At 42.4% G+C, this 17316-nt stretch overlaps 1 protein-coding gene across 11 annotated transcripts in view; it reads left to right on the forward strand.

Moving 5' to 3' along the window:
• LOC130141979 (CUGBP Elav-like family member 4) overlaps positions 1-17316 on the forward strand; it is a 348538-nt gene that overhangs the window by 129360 nt on the left and 201862 nt on the right. For 3 of the 11 annotated variants that reach the window (XM_056323351.1, XM_056323354.1, XM_056323359.1), the window contains exon 3: positions 630-649. The exons of the other annotated variants lie outside the window; for them this stretch is intronic. In XM_056323351.1, the coding sequence (XP_056179326.1) occupies positions 630-649 (20 nt within the window). The remainder of the gene's footprint in view (positions 1-629; positions 650-17316) is intronic. 11 annotated transcript variants of the gene reach the window in all.

The raw sequence follows: 17316 nt of genomic DNA on the forward strand, positions 1-17316 counted from the left end.
CAGCATCGATTCATTCTTCCCAGGAAACATAGGAATATAATATAAGAACAATTATAGTCTGTCAGATCAACAGTCACTCTCACACATATACTATCCCCTAGAGTAGTCAATGATAAAGCAGAGGGGAAATTACAAGAGCAACACTTTCCTAGTTTCCTGCAATTGGTAGCTCAAGGTTTTCGTGAGCCAGAGGTACTTCTTTTGTATGAGTATTTTTCAATGGATTGTTCTTCCATGAATCGTCATGTTGTTTTTGAGTTCATGGGGATGTTTTAGATCCTGATTTTGCATCAGTGGAATTTCTCATTGTTTAAGCAGGACCATTTGTTCCTGGAGAAGGCAGAAGTTAGTCAAAGAACCTCAAGACTGGCAACTTGTACAATCATAAAATAATGTATTGAAGACTCTCTTCAGTTTCCAAAATGCTGTCAGCTAAAGGGTAGAAATATAGCCTGGCAGTTTCACAGTGAAGAGTCATGGGTCCTTGCTGTACAGGGTGATGTTGGTTACCAGATGTCATTATCCAAGGTGGAATCCCAAATCAGTGGTGTTTTAAACTTTGTAGGAGAGCTGTAAACTGCAGGAGTTCAGCAGCTGTTGTATGAACAACCATAATGGCCCTGCAACAGGGAAAAACCTCCAAGGCAAGGTTGGGAGGATGTACAGGTGAACCAGTTTCATCCTCCAGAGTTAGTCACCTACAGTCACAAGTGAGAGCCACAAGACAAAGAGCATGAGGTTTTCAGAAAGTCCTATGGCACCTTTGCTACGTGCAAGTGATCCAGGACCACCATTTTCTAACAGTTGCCAAGTAATGCCAGCTATATGGATTGCAAGCTGCACCCGTGCTTCCTGAACACCATGCCAGCTTACAGCGAGGAAATTTCTCTGCTTTTTAGAAGGGGTAGATAGTTATCATGTTTTGTTGGGAGATGAGGTGGGGTTTTTTCCCTATTTCTCTTCTGTTGTTCAGTTTTCAAGCTACTTTAGATGATCGGTATTTGCACTAAAAATGAAATGATGCTAAAGTAGCTGGAAAGATCCACACAATCAGATAGACTTGTAAACAAAGATGGTAATTAGGATAGGATGCAGGTGTGGGGTTGTCTGTTACATTAAGAGCTGTATCTGTGTGTCAGCTTTACCCCTGTGCCTTCTCTCTGAGGCATCCATATTTCAGGGCTTCCTGAGAAATGCAATATGGCTTTTGTTGTTTGCAATTCTTTTTACATTATATTTTTTCTTTGCTTTTCTTTATGGACTCCCCAGGTGCCCATAACAAAGTGGCAATAAACAGTGATATGCGCAATAGCAGAATTTTCCTTTTACAAGTGAATCTATGCAAATATGGCAACCTACCTCAGGGCATCTTTCAAACCTGGGGAAGAAATGGTGGGGAATAAAAGGCAGGGAAGGAAGCACATGATGCTTCAGACAGAGCTTGAAGCCATCTCTCACCTGACTTTGAAGGCTTCTTTTGCTTTTTGTCTCTCTTCTCTCTTACCCTCTTCCCTAAATATACTTCCAGAAAAAGAAGCGAATAAAAAGTGCCTGTGCTGTCTTCAGGGAGCCTGTGCGATGCCCAGTAGTAGAGGTCCATCCTCAGTAGGATGGTGTATGGGAGGGAGCTCAGGCACATGTCTTGCTTTCAGATGTGCCCACATATATGTTAGTGCCCTCAGATGAAACATCCTGAAGGCACAGCTGAGAGATGGATTTGAAACTAAGTCTATATTAAAATTAAAAAGGAAGTGTGGCATCTTTGGAAGAACAGAGAGTCTGGGACTGCACATGTTCAAAATAGTGGCATGGTGCAGAGCCCAAGGCAGGATTTGGCTTTGAATGACTCTTACAACCTTCTGTTGTCAGAGCTTGCCACCCACGTGACCAATTTCCTCAGCCAAAAATTTGCAAGGAAGGAGGACAAATCCTAACCTTCAGAGTAAAACTGAGTGTCTCTTCTGTTAGACTTAGATACCCAGGAGGAAACGCAGGCAGACAGGTTCTCCTTCACTGACTTCCACTGTAAAGGACCAAGTATCTTCATGGGGGTGAGGGCAAGTAGGTAATCACAGACTCCCGCAGAAGTGGCCTTGGGGAACATTTGACATCCAACTGTCTCTGAGCTGTGGGGTGATGCCTTCCTGGAGTGAAGTGGGAATTAGCTGTGGCCTTTGATGTCAGCCCAAAATGCCCCTATGTGATGATCCTTACAAGATCCTGCAGGAGCGGGCTGGAAACTAGGACCATGCATGGCAATCAGTTAGCTGAGGGGAATGTGCTCGAGCTTGTCTAGACAACAATTAACATGATGGGGCATGTTTACAGAGCACAGGGGAGTGGGAGACGGATGGTGCCAAGGATGGCGCCAAGGAAAGGTAACACCTTGCGGTTAATTGCTGGTAGTTAACCACCAGTCAGGGATTGCCTAGTATGCAAGGCTTAGCTTCAAGAACCAATCTGTTTAAAACGCGCAGCTTCTGAAACTGTATAAACACTCGTGCTTCTGTACAATAAATTGACATTTGCTTGCATCAAGCTGCATCCTGTCTCTTCATTCGCCGCAAATTGGTGACCCCGACGTGATGCGTTTAAGGATCTAACGTGAAGGGCTCTCGAATCGCCTATCTGAGCGACATGCAGCGAATCCCACAGAACTTTGAATGATCTGCTGAAAGGAAGCAGGAGCTGGCCTGAAACCCCTCCGGAGTTGAGAGGTGAGCTGTGGGAAATCCGTAATGGGGAATCAGGCTTCGTCCCCAGAAAGAGACGTATATGGACTCATGAAGGGTCTTCTAGTCAGATCCAGGAGTCCGTGCCTCAGTCTCCTCAAATGGTGACCCCTATGGTGGTGTTCCGAAGCCTTGGAAGAATAAGGACGGAAAAAAGACAGCTCGTGGAAGAGGGCTGCGTTCCGGAGGAGACGTCTTGGCTGAACGATCGTCTTGCTGTCTGGACCAGGCGACAACCTAAACCCCCAGGATAACACCTGTATTCATCGAGACAGGTGAGCAGCCAAGAAACCTTAGAGACTTTGAAAGAATGAAAGTGTGTACATACAGCAGCCAATTGTATGATGCTGCCACGGAGGGGAACTCCGTGTCGGGAATGCATTTAACATCTTGGTGGCAAATTCTGACTACTCTTTGCCAAGTGTGGACTAATTCTACTATCGGTGCTAAACCAGAGGAAGCTGTAAATTCCACCGACAGCGCGACTCTTCTCAAGACACCGTCAGCGATGGCGATTCCGTCCACACCTCCTCTGCCCCCAAAGCTTCTGTCACTGATTGCAGCGACCCTCACAACACAGGACCAAACATGGGAACAGGACAACTCGGACAATGATTCCATTGACTCTGATAAACCTTTTGATCCAGGTCCTATAGATCTGGAAAAGGAGCTAGACCTTTCCCCCACCCCCTCATCTCTCCTGATACTTTGATGGTATTTTTGGGGAGGGTGAAAGGGAGTCTGAGCGATTGGTGGCAGGAATGCAAGTGGGAAGCGCTTAAGCGAGGGGATTTGGGAGTCACTAGGGCATGTTCAGTATTTTGTCAGACAGATCAACCTCGAGAGTGGCAGCCTGTGCAATACGAGGCTGTTAAGGAGTTAAGCAAAGCAGTGCAGGAAGGGAGGATTCATAATGAGAGAACAACAAGGTATTGTGAAGGAGAATAGGAAAGATAAACATGGTTATCTAGTGTTTAATAGGTGTCTGCATGCTTGTAGACATATATAGCTATATAATGACATGAATGATTCCTGCCCTGAGCCTGGTGGCACATACAGCTGCAGTTTGTGTCCAGGCTCAGAGATGTAAATAGGGGCTTCTCTGTTATGGTAAAAGTGTTTCTCTCTGCATAAAAAAAAGAGGGAATGAAGGGAATGACCCCAGAGGTATGTTCAGAGAAGGCATGCGATGTTTCGAACTTTTTGACTGAACCAGTTCTTGTTTGGTGTGCCCTTCCACCTATGTATAATGTTAATCCAAAAGAAGATGATATTGTTTACACTTTGAATGTCGATAATTGTCTTTCTGTAGATGCTAATGTAGTAGGAGGCTATGATGGGAACATGTCGCAGCGGTTCTTCTCTTATCCAGAGTAACAGCAGGGAAAGCATTAAAAATCACCTTGTTTGTTAGGCAGTTAAGAATGTGAGTCAAAATTGCCACTGCTTTTTGTTGTTGGTTCAAGGACATGGCTGTGAGGATTTTGATGGTATGTGCTGCGTGGATTTTAGGCGCCCCATTGCAGCAACATGTTATCAAAATCTGAGAAAATTTCAGCCTTTTTGGCATTCATTCACTCAATTGGCAGTATTGTTTGTTTGCTATTACCTTGGTTGCTGTCATGTTTGCAAGGGCCCTGCAGAACATGGCAAACCTGGTACTAGCTGTTCAAAAACAAAAAGGGGAAATTGTAAAATTGTACGGAACAAAGACAGTGGGTTATTTTGACATTAATAATATGTCTCAGTTGGTTTTTTATTTGTTCTATTACTTATACCTTGTTTTTACTCATTCGGTTTCAAAGGTTCCTTTTGTGCAACAGGAAGGGGGAGATGCAGGAGCGGGCTGGAAACTAGGACCATGCATGGCAATCAGTTAGCTGAGGGGAATGTGCTCGAGCTTGTCTAGACAACAATTAACATGATGGGGCATGTTTACAGAGCACAGGGGAGTGGGAGACGGATGGTGCCAAGGATGGCGCCAAGGAAAGGTAACACCTTGCGGTTAATTGCTGGTAGTTAACCACCAGTCAGGGATTGCCTAGTATGCAAGGCTTAGCTTCAAGAACCAATCTGTTTAAAACGCGCAGCTTCTGAAACTGTATAAACACTCGTGCTTCTGTACAATAAATTGACATTTGCTTGCATCAAGCTGCGTCCCGTCTCTTCATTCGCCACAAGATCCAATTGCCTTCTCAGTGGCTTGGGGAATGCTTTCTTTTCTTGTTCTCTGCCACATCAGAAAGGAGAATATTAAAACATTGTTATGGAGGTTGAGCTACTATGTACTGAAGAAAATGGATGAAGTCTTGTATCATTTGACATGAATATACTGGCAATAGTCTGAAAGAGCCTGAAGAGAAAACCTTCAGGATTTCCAGACACATACCTAGATCCAGTACGGCTCTGCAGGGACACAGCTGGGATATTACCAGGTGAAAATACTTTTCCAAATCCCAGGGCAGTAGAAAATAATATAATAATATAAAAATATGCATAATTTTCACCAAAAATAAAAATCAAGACACACTGTTGGAGCATAGATTGCCATAAACAAAGGTAGCCCATGGAGATGGTCTCCATGTAAGGAACAGAGAAGAACAGAATTGAACAATCTGAAGGAATTTGGTTTAGATGAAAGCAGCAAAGAGGGTCCTTTTTAAATGTTTTCAAAATGCATCATCTGGCCTATGAAGTACCTTTATTACTTTAAGGAGATAGAAGACCACCAGGCACCCCTGCAGAAGCCTCTCTGATAGCCCAAGTACTGACGTGCGGAATTAGACTCTATAACTTGAAAGTTATAAAGTAGGTATGTTTATTGCGCGCAGATGCACGGGGGATTGCTCCTCCACAAGCATGCATACCCGAAGTGACGAACCATCTCACATTTATACAATGAACAAATGAATATTCAATTAACGCCTATACATATTCGTTACCTAAACCCCGCTTCGTATGTTAATTAGCTTATCAGTCCGTTTCCTGGAATGTGGTGGTCTTGCAGGTTTGTAGGTGATTCATGTTCTTGTGACCATCCGATCTTCTTCAGGTGATTCATGTCCTTGTGACCACCCGATCTTCTTCAGGTGATTGTGACCACCCAATCTTTTCCAGCAAGGAGACTTAGCACTCCCTCCCTCTAGATAGCATTTGAATGTCTCTCATCTTTTCTTATTCTCTTTTAAATAGCCCCTTTGTTAGAGGAAGAAGGGCAGGCGTCTCCCCTTTGTTAGAGGAAGAGGGGCAGGCGTCTTCTCAAAACTGTAGTTGTCACCGCACCCATGACTAGTCACCATACCCACATTCCTTAAGCAGACACATACAATCACAATCCATGTCCATTATCCCCATTTCACATTATTTCTCCATATCAATCCCCCCTTTTCTATTAAATTAAGTAAATTCTTTTACTTAAGCAGCCTTCCCGAATGATATAAAGCATCATACATAAGTGTTACTCTTCTAAACATTCTCCAAACCCACAAATATAACATAATGGTTAGTATTAAGGAAATTCCTAAACTGATCAATAAGATCACAATGGGGTGTACCATAGTGTTAAGAATTCCTGTTGCAGAGGGTGACCAGCCAAAGAGAGTATCCCACCAATTATGGTTTCCATCCTGTTCTACCTTTTTTAAAACTTTCTTGATCCCCTCTACATCATGATGGACCATAAGAAGAGTTTCATGTCCCTTTTCTTTGGTTTCTTCCAGTATATGTTGGAAATCTGCATGTTTTAATAGTTCTTTTATACTGCTTATATTTAGTCCTATGGGGGTAGGAATTATTATCTGTGATAGGGTAAAATTGGATTTTAAGAATTGATGAGACACTACTGGGGCTGAGTAACTAAAATCGCATCCTGTGATAGTAGTAAAATTACAAATACAATAATTTGAATACTGTGCAGTCTCTTTTACCTCCCCATCTATGGTTATTGTGTTACACTTAGTTCTCAAACACGCACATCCCTTCCCTGCATATATAATTACTGTTTTCAAGTTTGCATTTGGTCGGGCCTCGAAATGACATATTTTCTGATCTGTATCTAAACAAGTATCCTGAGCCATTATAGTATTGCTTTCACAGAGGAAGCCCTGCTGTTCTCGCATAATACAAGATTCTAAATCTACTGTTTGCCACTTGTCGCCTATCTTTCTGGCCCATGTTCTATGTTCAAAAGGGTATAGGAGCACCCCATTATGGTTAATTCCAAGGGCTACAATGGGGTGTATGGTAATTATTACTGCATTATGTATGGCTAACACAAAAGCTGTGATGGTGTGTGTGTTGGGGTCATAGGTAAAGTTCACCATATTCCACCATGACTGGAGTTTTCTTTCTACCTCCGTAGCACTGTCCCAAACCATCTTTCGAATTTCTGTAGGAAATATGCCTTCCTCTCATTCTCTTATTATGGATGCAGCTATTGATTGCATCCACATTTGGGCTTGGATGCAACTTAGAGCCAGGGCGACGTCATCCTGTAAACCACCTAATGCCTTAGTGATGAGTTGATGATCTTCCATGTTTATTTGTTCCCACCTGGGGAGTACCTTCGATATCAACCATTGATGTGCCCCTAATGCCAATAATGAAGATTTAAGTGGTTGTTGTAGTTTTGATAGATCGGCCGTGGTGGCAGCTAGTTTATTCATTATCACCTCTGAGTCTATGGAATTTAATACTCCGAGTCCTGTTCCCAACATTCCAGTTACATCTCTCACTATTCTGTTTCGATAAATATTTCCCCTTTTTCTTAACCAAGTTGTCCATCCCTCATAAGAGGTTCGTAAGAAGGGGGAACAGGATGGCTTAACATCAGAAACATTGACTTGTATTTTTAACTCTATTCTTTTAAGAGACCATTCTGGGTTAAACAACATTTGTTGCTGACCTGTATTTCTGATTACATATGGTCCAATTGTATAAATCTTTGGATCTGGTTTAGTTAATTTAAGATCAAGTGTTAATGGGGTTGTTGTAACTGTGGTGGTGGTAGGAACAGTGGTTAGCATGATTGTTATTTTGATCTTATAAGTCAGAGCTGTTCTTGGGGATTCCTTTCCTAGGCATATTATAAAGATGGGCTCGGTTAAGGTAAAATTGTGCCAACATTCCCGTGAATTAAAGCACATGGTTGTATTTAGAAGGGTAAATTCCTTATCTACCTTTCTGACATTAATCTGGGTGTCTCCCGAAATCTTGGTGTTATCCTTTTCATTATATGTTTGACATCCTACTTTTATCTTATCTCCTAATTTTCCCCATAATCGGTCGACTTTGTGTACATCCTCCCGATCCCATTGATTCCTTTGGTACACCTCATTTTCAGAAAAAACCACCATAGCTAGTTTCGTCTTTGAGTCCACCTTTCCCATTATTCCAGTGTGTTTTTTCTGGGCATGATTCCAAGGCCAATTATCAGGCTCTTGGTTGTAGGCAAGAGAGAGGGTACAAAAAAACACAAATGGTTTAAACCCACTATTGATCATTTTAAGAATCTAAACGTTAAAATCTGTTTTGATCAAAAATATCTTTGTTTGAGTTGGGGCTTACTAATAACAAGTTGGGCGAGCCTGGCCACTGGCTCAGTCCCCGACTCTTGTTCTATATTGTTTGTTGTGGTGCCCTTCCCATATGGTGGATCCGCAACCACTCAGGTTCACTTACTTGCCACCCACATTGTTCCCATTTGTCCGAGTAAATTTGAGTTTCAGTTCTTTTTTATCTGGGGTTACTTTCCAAGAAGTTGCAGGGGCTTTCTTAATCCGGGTATGGTGAATCCAAGAATTCTGTCCCTCAACCTTGATTGCAGTGTAGGTGGTGAGTAGGACTTGAAAAGGTCCGGTCCACTGTGGTTCCAGGGTTTTATCTGCAAAACACTTAACGTATACATAGTCTCCTGGTTGTATATCGTGAACAGGTCCATCCAGACCCCTACTGCGTGTTCCCATCACATGCTTCTCAATTCTTATTAATTTTTTGTTTAGTGCCACCATATAGGAAGTCATTGTTTCTTCACCAATCTGTGAAGACGTCCCCTTTTGCACCCCATAGGGTCGTCCATATAAAATTTCAAATGGGCTAAGCCCCTCTTTTGCTCTCGGTCTAGTTCGAATTCGTGTAAGAGCTAATGGCAAAGACTGGGGCCAAGTTAGATTTGTTTCTTGGCCTAACTTGACAATCTGTTGTTTGATTAGATGATTCATCTTTTCCACCTGGCCACTCGATTGTGGTCGGTATGAGGTATGTAATTGCCAATCTATTCCTAGATGGTGGCTAATCTGTTGCACTATTCTGGACACAAAATGTGGTCCTCTATCCGAGGACATTACCGCTGGGACTCCAAGCCTAGGTATTATCTCTTGGAGTAGTATTTTGGTCACTTCCCGGGCTTTAGCAGTTCTGCACGGGAAGGCTTCTGGCCAACCTGAAAAGGTATCTGTTAGTACCAATAAATATCGATACCCCCCTTTTCTAGGAAGTTCCGAGAAATCGATCTGCCAGTGTTGCCCAGGAACATTTCCTCTCCCAATTTTTCCCAACTTTGGCCCCTTGGTAATCTTAGGATTAGTCTGGAGGCAAAGATCACATTGTTGGGTTACTTGTCTAATAGTAGTATACAAATTTCATGCTATTATGTTTTTAGTGAGATCCTTATATAGAGCTTCTGCCCCCCAGTGCCTTTTTCTATGTTCTTCCCTGACCACTGACCATACCATGTAGGAAGGAATCACTATTCTCCCATGTGAGATTATAGCCCACCCTTCCTCATTATATGATCCCTTTAGGTCAGAAATTAGTTTGCGATCATCTTTCGTATAGTCTGGTTTACCTTCTAGAGATATTTGTCCATCGGGTATTAGCGCACCCTCTACCTTGATTGCTTTTCTGGCTGCCTGTTTTGCTTCCCTGTCCGCCAGTTCATTTCCTCTTTCCAATTCTGTGCTCACTTTCTGGTGTGCCTTAATGTGCATAATTGCCACCCTTTCAGGAAGCTGGACCGCATTTAGGAGTTTCAAAATTTCTTCCGCATGTTTGATGATTTTTCCTTGGGAGTTTAACAGTCCCCTTTCTTTCCATATTGCTCCATGAGCATGTACCACTCCAAAGGCATATTTAGAATCAGTCCAAATATTTATAGGTTTTCCCCGAGCTCTTTCCAGAGCTCGAGTAAGGGCTATGATTTCAGCCTTCTGTGCCGAAGTGTCAGCTGGTAGCGGCCCCGATTCTATCACTTCTTCAGAGGTTGTAACAGCATATCCGGAATGTCGCTTTCCATTCAGCATATAGCTGCTCCCATCCGTGAACCAATGTTCAGCTCCATTAATAGGAACATCCTTGAGATCTGTCCGACTAGAATAAGTGGCTTCGATTGTTTCTAGACAGTCATGATCGACTGATTCTCCAATATTCCCATTAAGAAATGAGGCTGGATTGACGATGTTTGTAGTCACGATCTCAACATCATCTTGTTCCACCATTATGGCCTGGTATTTTTGGAATCTCTGTGGGGAGAGCCAATGCCCCCCTTTTGTTTCAAGGACTGCAGACACTGTGTGGGATACTAAGACAGTCATTTTCTGGCCCAGGGTAAACTTCCGGGCCTCTTGGATGTTTAGGATGACGGCTGCTACTGCTCTCAGGCAACCAGGCCACCCTTTTGCAGTGGCATCCAGCTGTTTAGAGAAGTATGCCACTGCCCGTCTGTATGGTCCCAAATCTTGTGCCAGTATTCCTAATGCCATTCCCTGTTTCTCATGGGAAAATAGGAAAAATGGCTTACTCACATCAGGAAGTCCTAGTGCTGGTGCCGACATCAAGGCTTTCTTCAGTTCATGGAAAGCTCTGTCTGATTCAGCATCCCACTGAAGATCCTTCTGGTTAGCTGCTATCAGGGAATATAATGGTTTAACAAGCAAGCCATAATTGCATATCCAAAGCCGGCACCATCCTGTCATTCCCAGAAATGTCTGCAGTTCCTTTACAGTTCGTGGTCGGGGGGCTTGGCATATGGCTTCTCTTCGGGCCTTCCCCAGGACCCGTTGTCCGGCACTGATCTCGTACCCCAGGTATGTGACCTGTTGTAACACCACCTGTGCCTTCTTCTTAGAAACTCGATATCCCTGTAGTCCCAGAAAGTTCAGCAGACTCACAGTCCAAATAATACAAGATTCTTCGGTTCTGGTTGCAATAAGAAGATCGTCTACATATTGTAACACTTTCCCTTCTTCTGACGGTGGTTCCCATAACTCCAAATCCTTTGCTAATTGGTTTCCAAAAATTGTGGGGCTATTTTTAAACCCCTGTGGCAACACCGTCCATGTGAGCTGGGTCTTTCGACCGCTTCTGGGATTTTCCCATTCAAAAGCAAAAATTCTTTGGCTGGCTTCATGGAGAGGGAGGCAAAAGAAGGCATCTTTTAAGTCTAAAACTGTGAACCAAGCTAGGTCAGGTGTCAGGGTGGTTAGTAAGGTATAGGGGTTAGCTACTACAGGATACAGATCCTCTGTTATTTTGTTAATGGCCCTTAAATCTTGAACTATCCTATAAGACCCATCAGGTTTTTTAACTGGGAGGATAGGTGTGTTAAATTCTGACTCACATTCTTTTAGTAGTTTTAGTTCTATGAATCGCTCTATGTTTGGACGAATTCCTTCCCTATCTTCCCTTTTCAGTGGGTATTGTTTAATTCTTACCGCACTCTGTCCATCCTTCAATTTTACTATTACAGGTGATGCATTCTTGGCACGTCCCGGTATGTCAATTGCCCATACTCCGGGATATACCTGATCAATAATCCTGGTATCAATTTCCCTTTTTATAGGAGTATTGGCCAGAGATAGGCTCATAACCTGTATGTATTGATGATTATTTACCTCCAGAGTAACTTCCCCTTTTTTAAATTTGATTGTTGCCTCCAATTGTTCTAATAAGTCTCTACCAAGAAGGGCCTTTGGGGAATTTGGCATAAATAGGAATTTATGGATCCCCATCTGTTTTCCCAACTTATATTTTAAAGGTTTACAAAAATAAGCCTTTTCAGTTTGGCCAGTTGCACCTTTTACTGAAACATAATCATTTCCCAAAGGCATTAAAGCCTGGTTCAAAACCGAATAGGTAGCTCCCGTGTCTATTAAAAATTCCACCTCCTCCTGTTCTTCTCCTAATTTTAATTTTATTAATGGGTCGGCTAGTCAATTTTCTTCTTCCATGTGAGCTATTGTTTTCCCTTGATTATTGCGCCATTTAGTGTTTTCTTGATGTCTGCGTTCAGGGCATTCGTTTTTCCAGTGTCCTGTCCTTTTGCATATTGCACACTGATTCCTACCCAGGGGTGTCAGCCCACGCCTTGATTTAACTTTAGATTTTTGATTCTCATTTTCTCTTACTACTGCTAATATTTTCTTTTGGTCCTGCTTGTAACCTTCTTCTCGATTACTAAATATTCTCCATGCTTCCTCTACTAATTTTTCCAAGTCTCTATTTTCAGGAGGTCTCAATTTTTGCAACTTGCGCCTAATATCCCCCTGTGATTGTCCTAAAAAGAGGGATATTAGTTGCTGTGCGCCTACCTCCGAATTTGGGTCCAGAGACGTGTGCCGGCGCATTGCATCTCTTATTCTGTCTAAGAATTCTGAAGGTGTTTCAGAAGGACCCTGTCTGACCTCATATAACGCTGCCCAATTTATTGTTCTAGGAATTGCTTTCTCCATTCCTCTGAATATCCATTCCTGGTATGCTTGTAATCTTCCCATTTCAGCGGCTCGGTTTGGGTCCCATTCCGGGTCCAACAAAGGAAACCATTCTCTATAATTATCTCCCTTTATATTATAATGTTCCTTTGCGAGATCCCCCGCTGTTTTTATGACTAATTGTTTTTCAGTTTCAGTCAAACAATCTAATAATAATTGTATATCACTCCAGTCAGGATTGTGCTGTTTTATTAGAAATTTAAAATTCTGTGCCGTCTTTATCGGATCATTACGGTATTCTCGGGCAGCCTCTTTCCATTCTCTCAGATCAGCGCCCGTGAACGGAACTTTTATTTTCATTGTTCCTCCGTCCGGATTTACAGCTTCTCGGAGGGGTGCCTGTAAAATAGACTTCTGTCTGGTGCGTGAAGACACCGGACTATTTGGAGCCGTAATGGCAGTTTTTGTGTTTCCTTGTGTGGCACCGGGTGTTTGGCTTTCTTTATAAATAACTTGTGGAATTTCTTCCTCTTGTTCGCCTGGGGGTGGACTGGGAGCCCCGGCCGAACCTTGTCTCTCCACTCTATAAGGTGGATTAAATAAATCATTTAATTCGGGCTCTTGTTCTCCGTTTAATTTGATACACCTTTGTCCAATACTACATGCTGAGCAACATCTTTTCAGCTTTCCTTTACGCTCCGTCCTGTCCTCTCTTTCTAGTGCTAGTACCATAGGATCCCGAGGGGGTACTAAGCCGCAGTCCTTTTGCCACTCAGGTTTGTCCCGGAGGACAAAGAACATGTCTGCATATGATACTTCATCCCATTTTCCCTCTCTCCTCAGAAACAACATTAATTGCAGGAGAGTGTTATAATCTAACGTTCCTCCCTCCTGAGGCCATTTCGCATCGCTCTCCAATTTATACAAAGGCCACCACTGATTACAATATTTAACCAATTTCCTTCTATTTTCGGTACCACCCTGTCCTACGATATCACTCCAATGTTTTAATATACAACCCAAAGGCGATTTTTCACAGGGCTTACTCCTTCCATTTCCCATTTTGCAATTTTAATTACTTTGTTTTTCTCCGGCCGCCTTAGCCACCCAAGGTTGGAAACGCGGATAGAGCTTTTTACTCGTTTTGCACTCAAACGCGTGTCTCAAGCACTCTTGCACTCACACTTAGTCAAAATAATTAAGCTATACACGGAAAATCAAAATGCGCATCTCAATCACACCATTCACACTCTCCGGGCAGCCCGCAGTCACACAAGCAGTATGTTATACGGTACCGTGCACTTATGTACAAACTCTTAGGAACACTAACAGTTCACAAAGTATGCATTTCAATGAACAATTGCCAAAAAACAAACAACAAACAAAACCCAATTTTTCCTGGTCTTAAGCAGAGTGTTAAGTTTTCCGCTATTTGCCACAAATTACCAGAATGTTAATATTTTTCAACATACATTTCATAACTCCGAGTTTTGAACATATAACAAGACAACACATAGAACAAACAAGACACAGAGCGCTATTTCAGTTGTTACATTCCAGGAATTCCCCAATTCTTAAGACAACCTAAAGGAAGTTTTTAGCTTCCTCTTTTTCCTACGCAAAAGTTTCCCTTTTACTTTTGCTGTGAGGTCCCTCTTGTTCCTGTGAGATTCCGCCTTATTCCGTCCCGCCCCCCGCTTTCCGTCACGAGGCCTCCGGGCTTTTAGGAATGGCAGTAACCTCGGGTTTGCTCGATCTGCCCTCAAGATCGCTAGCGGCCACCCCTTGGTCAGCAAACCCCCTCCTAAGGTACCTTTCCTCCTGGGGACTACGCTGCGCGCCGGACGTCTCCGTGCGTCTCACCAGCCGCCCCGTTACTAAACATACCGTTTTATCCGTGGATCCAGGGGTTTCTCTTCTGCTCCCGGGTGAACAGCTGAGAAGAGGAGGCTCCTCCGAGGAAATCTCCCGGGGCACGCCTAGGAGCTTCCGCTCCGCAGCTGGTCCCTCAGCCGAGCAGAAATCCTCCTGCCTGGCTCGCCAAAACTGACGTGCGGAATTAGATTCTATAACTCGAAAGTTATAAAGTAGGTATGTTTATTGCGCGCAGATGCACGGGGGATCGCTCCTCCACAAGCGTGCATACCCGAAGTGACGAACCATCTCACATTTATACAATAAAACAAATGAATATTCAATTAACGCCTATACATATTCGTTACCTAAACCCCGCTTCGTATGTTAATTAGCTTATCAGTCCTGCAGGTTTGTAGGTGATTCATGTTCTTGTGACCATCCGATCTTCTTCAGGTGATTCATGTCCTTGTGACCACCCGATCTTCTTCAGGTGATTGTGTCCACCCAATCTTTTCCAGCAAGGAGACTTAGCACTCCCTCCCTCTAGATAGCATTTGAATGTCTCTCATCTTTTCTTATTCTCTTTTAAATAGCCCCTTTGTTAGAGGAAGAAGGGCAGGCGTCTCCCCTTTGTTAGAGGAAGAGGGGCAGGCGTCTTCTCAAAACTGTAGTTGTCACCGCACCCATGACTAGTCACCATACCCACATTCCTTAAGCAGACACATACAATCACAATCCATGTCCATTATCCCCATTTCACATTATTTCTCCATATCATACCTCCAGCATTAACAAGTGTTACCACTGACTACCACCCACGTTTGCTATATGTCAACCCTTTTTGTTTGCTGCCATTTACATGCCAACAGGTTAACTTTTTATTAAGGTCAGAGTAGGTTGAAGATTTCAGATGTGGGCTCTTGAGAGATCATCCCCTTCACAGCAAGCTCAGCTTTCTCAGTTCCAGCTCAGGCTGACATTATATCAAACTGTTTTTTCCCCAGTGCGGACAACCACAGATTATTTACAAGATACAACAGGTATCTCATATTAAATGAAGACAAAAGATGTGCAGGAAGCATGATTGCTGTCTGAGTCTTAAGAACTGCTTATTAAGGAACTCATTCTTTTAAGCAGTAAACAGTCACCAGAAGCGGCCATGTTTGATACTGTATCTGACCTGCTAACCAACACTGTTTATTGATAATGTTCCTCCAGTGGTAATGATGCAGATGCTAATGAGTGTATTAATAATAAATAATACTGTGTGAATTTATCATGTCCCCTCTTCAAAGGGTGGAAAATGCTTTACCTACAAGAAAGTGTGAAGTCCCACAGCAGCTCTTTTCTTCATATGGAGCCTATTGTTACTTTAAGCAAAGGGACTTTTATCATTCAAGTTAGCAAAGGGAAGTGGTGGTATAACCACTGGATTCCAGTCACTACAGTGCTGCTGATTCATGGTGTGAACTTGGGGGAGTTATTTCAGTTCTCTGAGTCTCAAGTGCATCATCTTTAAAATCAAGATAATTATAGTTACAGTGCTTACCTCATAGAGGTGCTATGAAGATTAGTTAATGCATATCTATTTACAAAATGCATTGAGACTTTCAGGTGAAACCTGCTGCATATGTGAAAAATATTATTTCTATAAAATATCTTGAAACCTCAGGAGCTGCAGAGTCTTACTGGCTATCGCTACATTTTTGAATGCTTTTATTCTTTAAGCAAGTTGTTTTGCAGGTAAAAGTTATATATTGTGTTAACAATGGAATGCTTTGCAAATAATAGTTTTTCCCAGTTCCTTTTGACTTGTTTTTCCTCCTCATGCACTATGTGCAAGCAGATTAAGGGTTCATCAAACAGTAACTTGACATATATTTTGAGCAGTTTTTTACTTCTGTAGATTTTATCACAAAGAAAATCCTTGTGGTTTTTTGTATTGGCCATTCCAGCTGTGTTGGTTGTTTCTGATTGATCAGATAAGTTATGATACATATCTATACCACTTCCAGCAAGAACATATCTGGAAGACCCATTAAGGACTGAAGATTACGTGCATTTTTTATTTATGTGCTATGAGCAGGATTGATCTCACCTAAATTTAGCTATGTGAATATTAGCTGTTAAGTCTGTACTTCTCTACAGTTATGTCATACTTAGTTGAAAGAGATGGGCACTTGTCCAGAGCACCTTGCCAGACCTTTCTTAGTTAACAGTGTTGATAGGATGAATCAGCCTTTGGAGGCACAAATACCTCTGTTGGCTGTGAAGGGATATGGTGGTGATGTACTCAGATTTAGATGTCTGATGTGATATTAACAGGCTGAATTTTGTTCTGTACACCCTAGCAATGCTCCTTGGCCTGGCAGAAGAAGCATTGGTCTAGAGATCAATGCAGCTGACCAAATATGGATGTCCACCATAGAGTAAGTGGAATAATATACTGGGCTCCCCTAACTGTAGAACTCTCTCTCCACTGGCTATGACAATCTAAATGGCCAGTCTATCTGTTGATACAAAATGTGGGTACTTTAACCTGCAATTTAAATCTTACCCCAGAAGTATGGCTTCATTAAGAGGATGAGTTATTTGATGCAGTCAGATATGCCGATGGTGCCACACTTCTTACAGCTATACAACAATGGCTTCTGCAATATTGAGTAGCCTGTAAGCATCTCAGTATTTATAAATTTGACTTCAAAGAAAAGTGGGATTTGATAATATTAAACCCATATATATTTACCAGATCTTGTCTCTATTTCAGCTTGTGCATGTTAGATGTATTGTGCTCAGACTGTGGTATTTCCACATCCTTTCTTTTAAGACAGTTCTTCAGTTTTAGAAATTCCATGCCAAGAAGCCATTCAGTGGAAGTTTTCTTCCTTAAATTCTCTCTCTTACATGCAGTCAAAGCCCTATGAATCGCATCATTCAATTCTTCCATCTCTTGATGCTTATAGATATGTCTTTGGATACATAAAATATGGTATATTATATGTCTCCAGATACCTGCCATATCC

The sequence above is a fragment of the Falco biarmicus genome, chromosome W (genome assembly GCF_023638135.1).
Source record: "Falco biarmicus isolate bFalBia1 chromosome W, bFalBia1.pri, whole genome shotgun sequence".
NCBI classification, from domain to species: domain Eukaryota; kingdom Metazoa; phylum Chordata; class Aves; order Falconiformes; family Falconidae; genus Falco; species Falco biarmicus.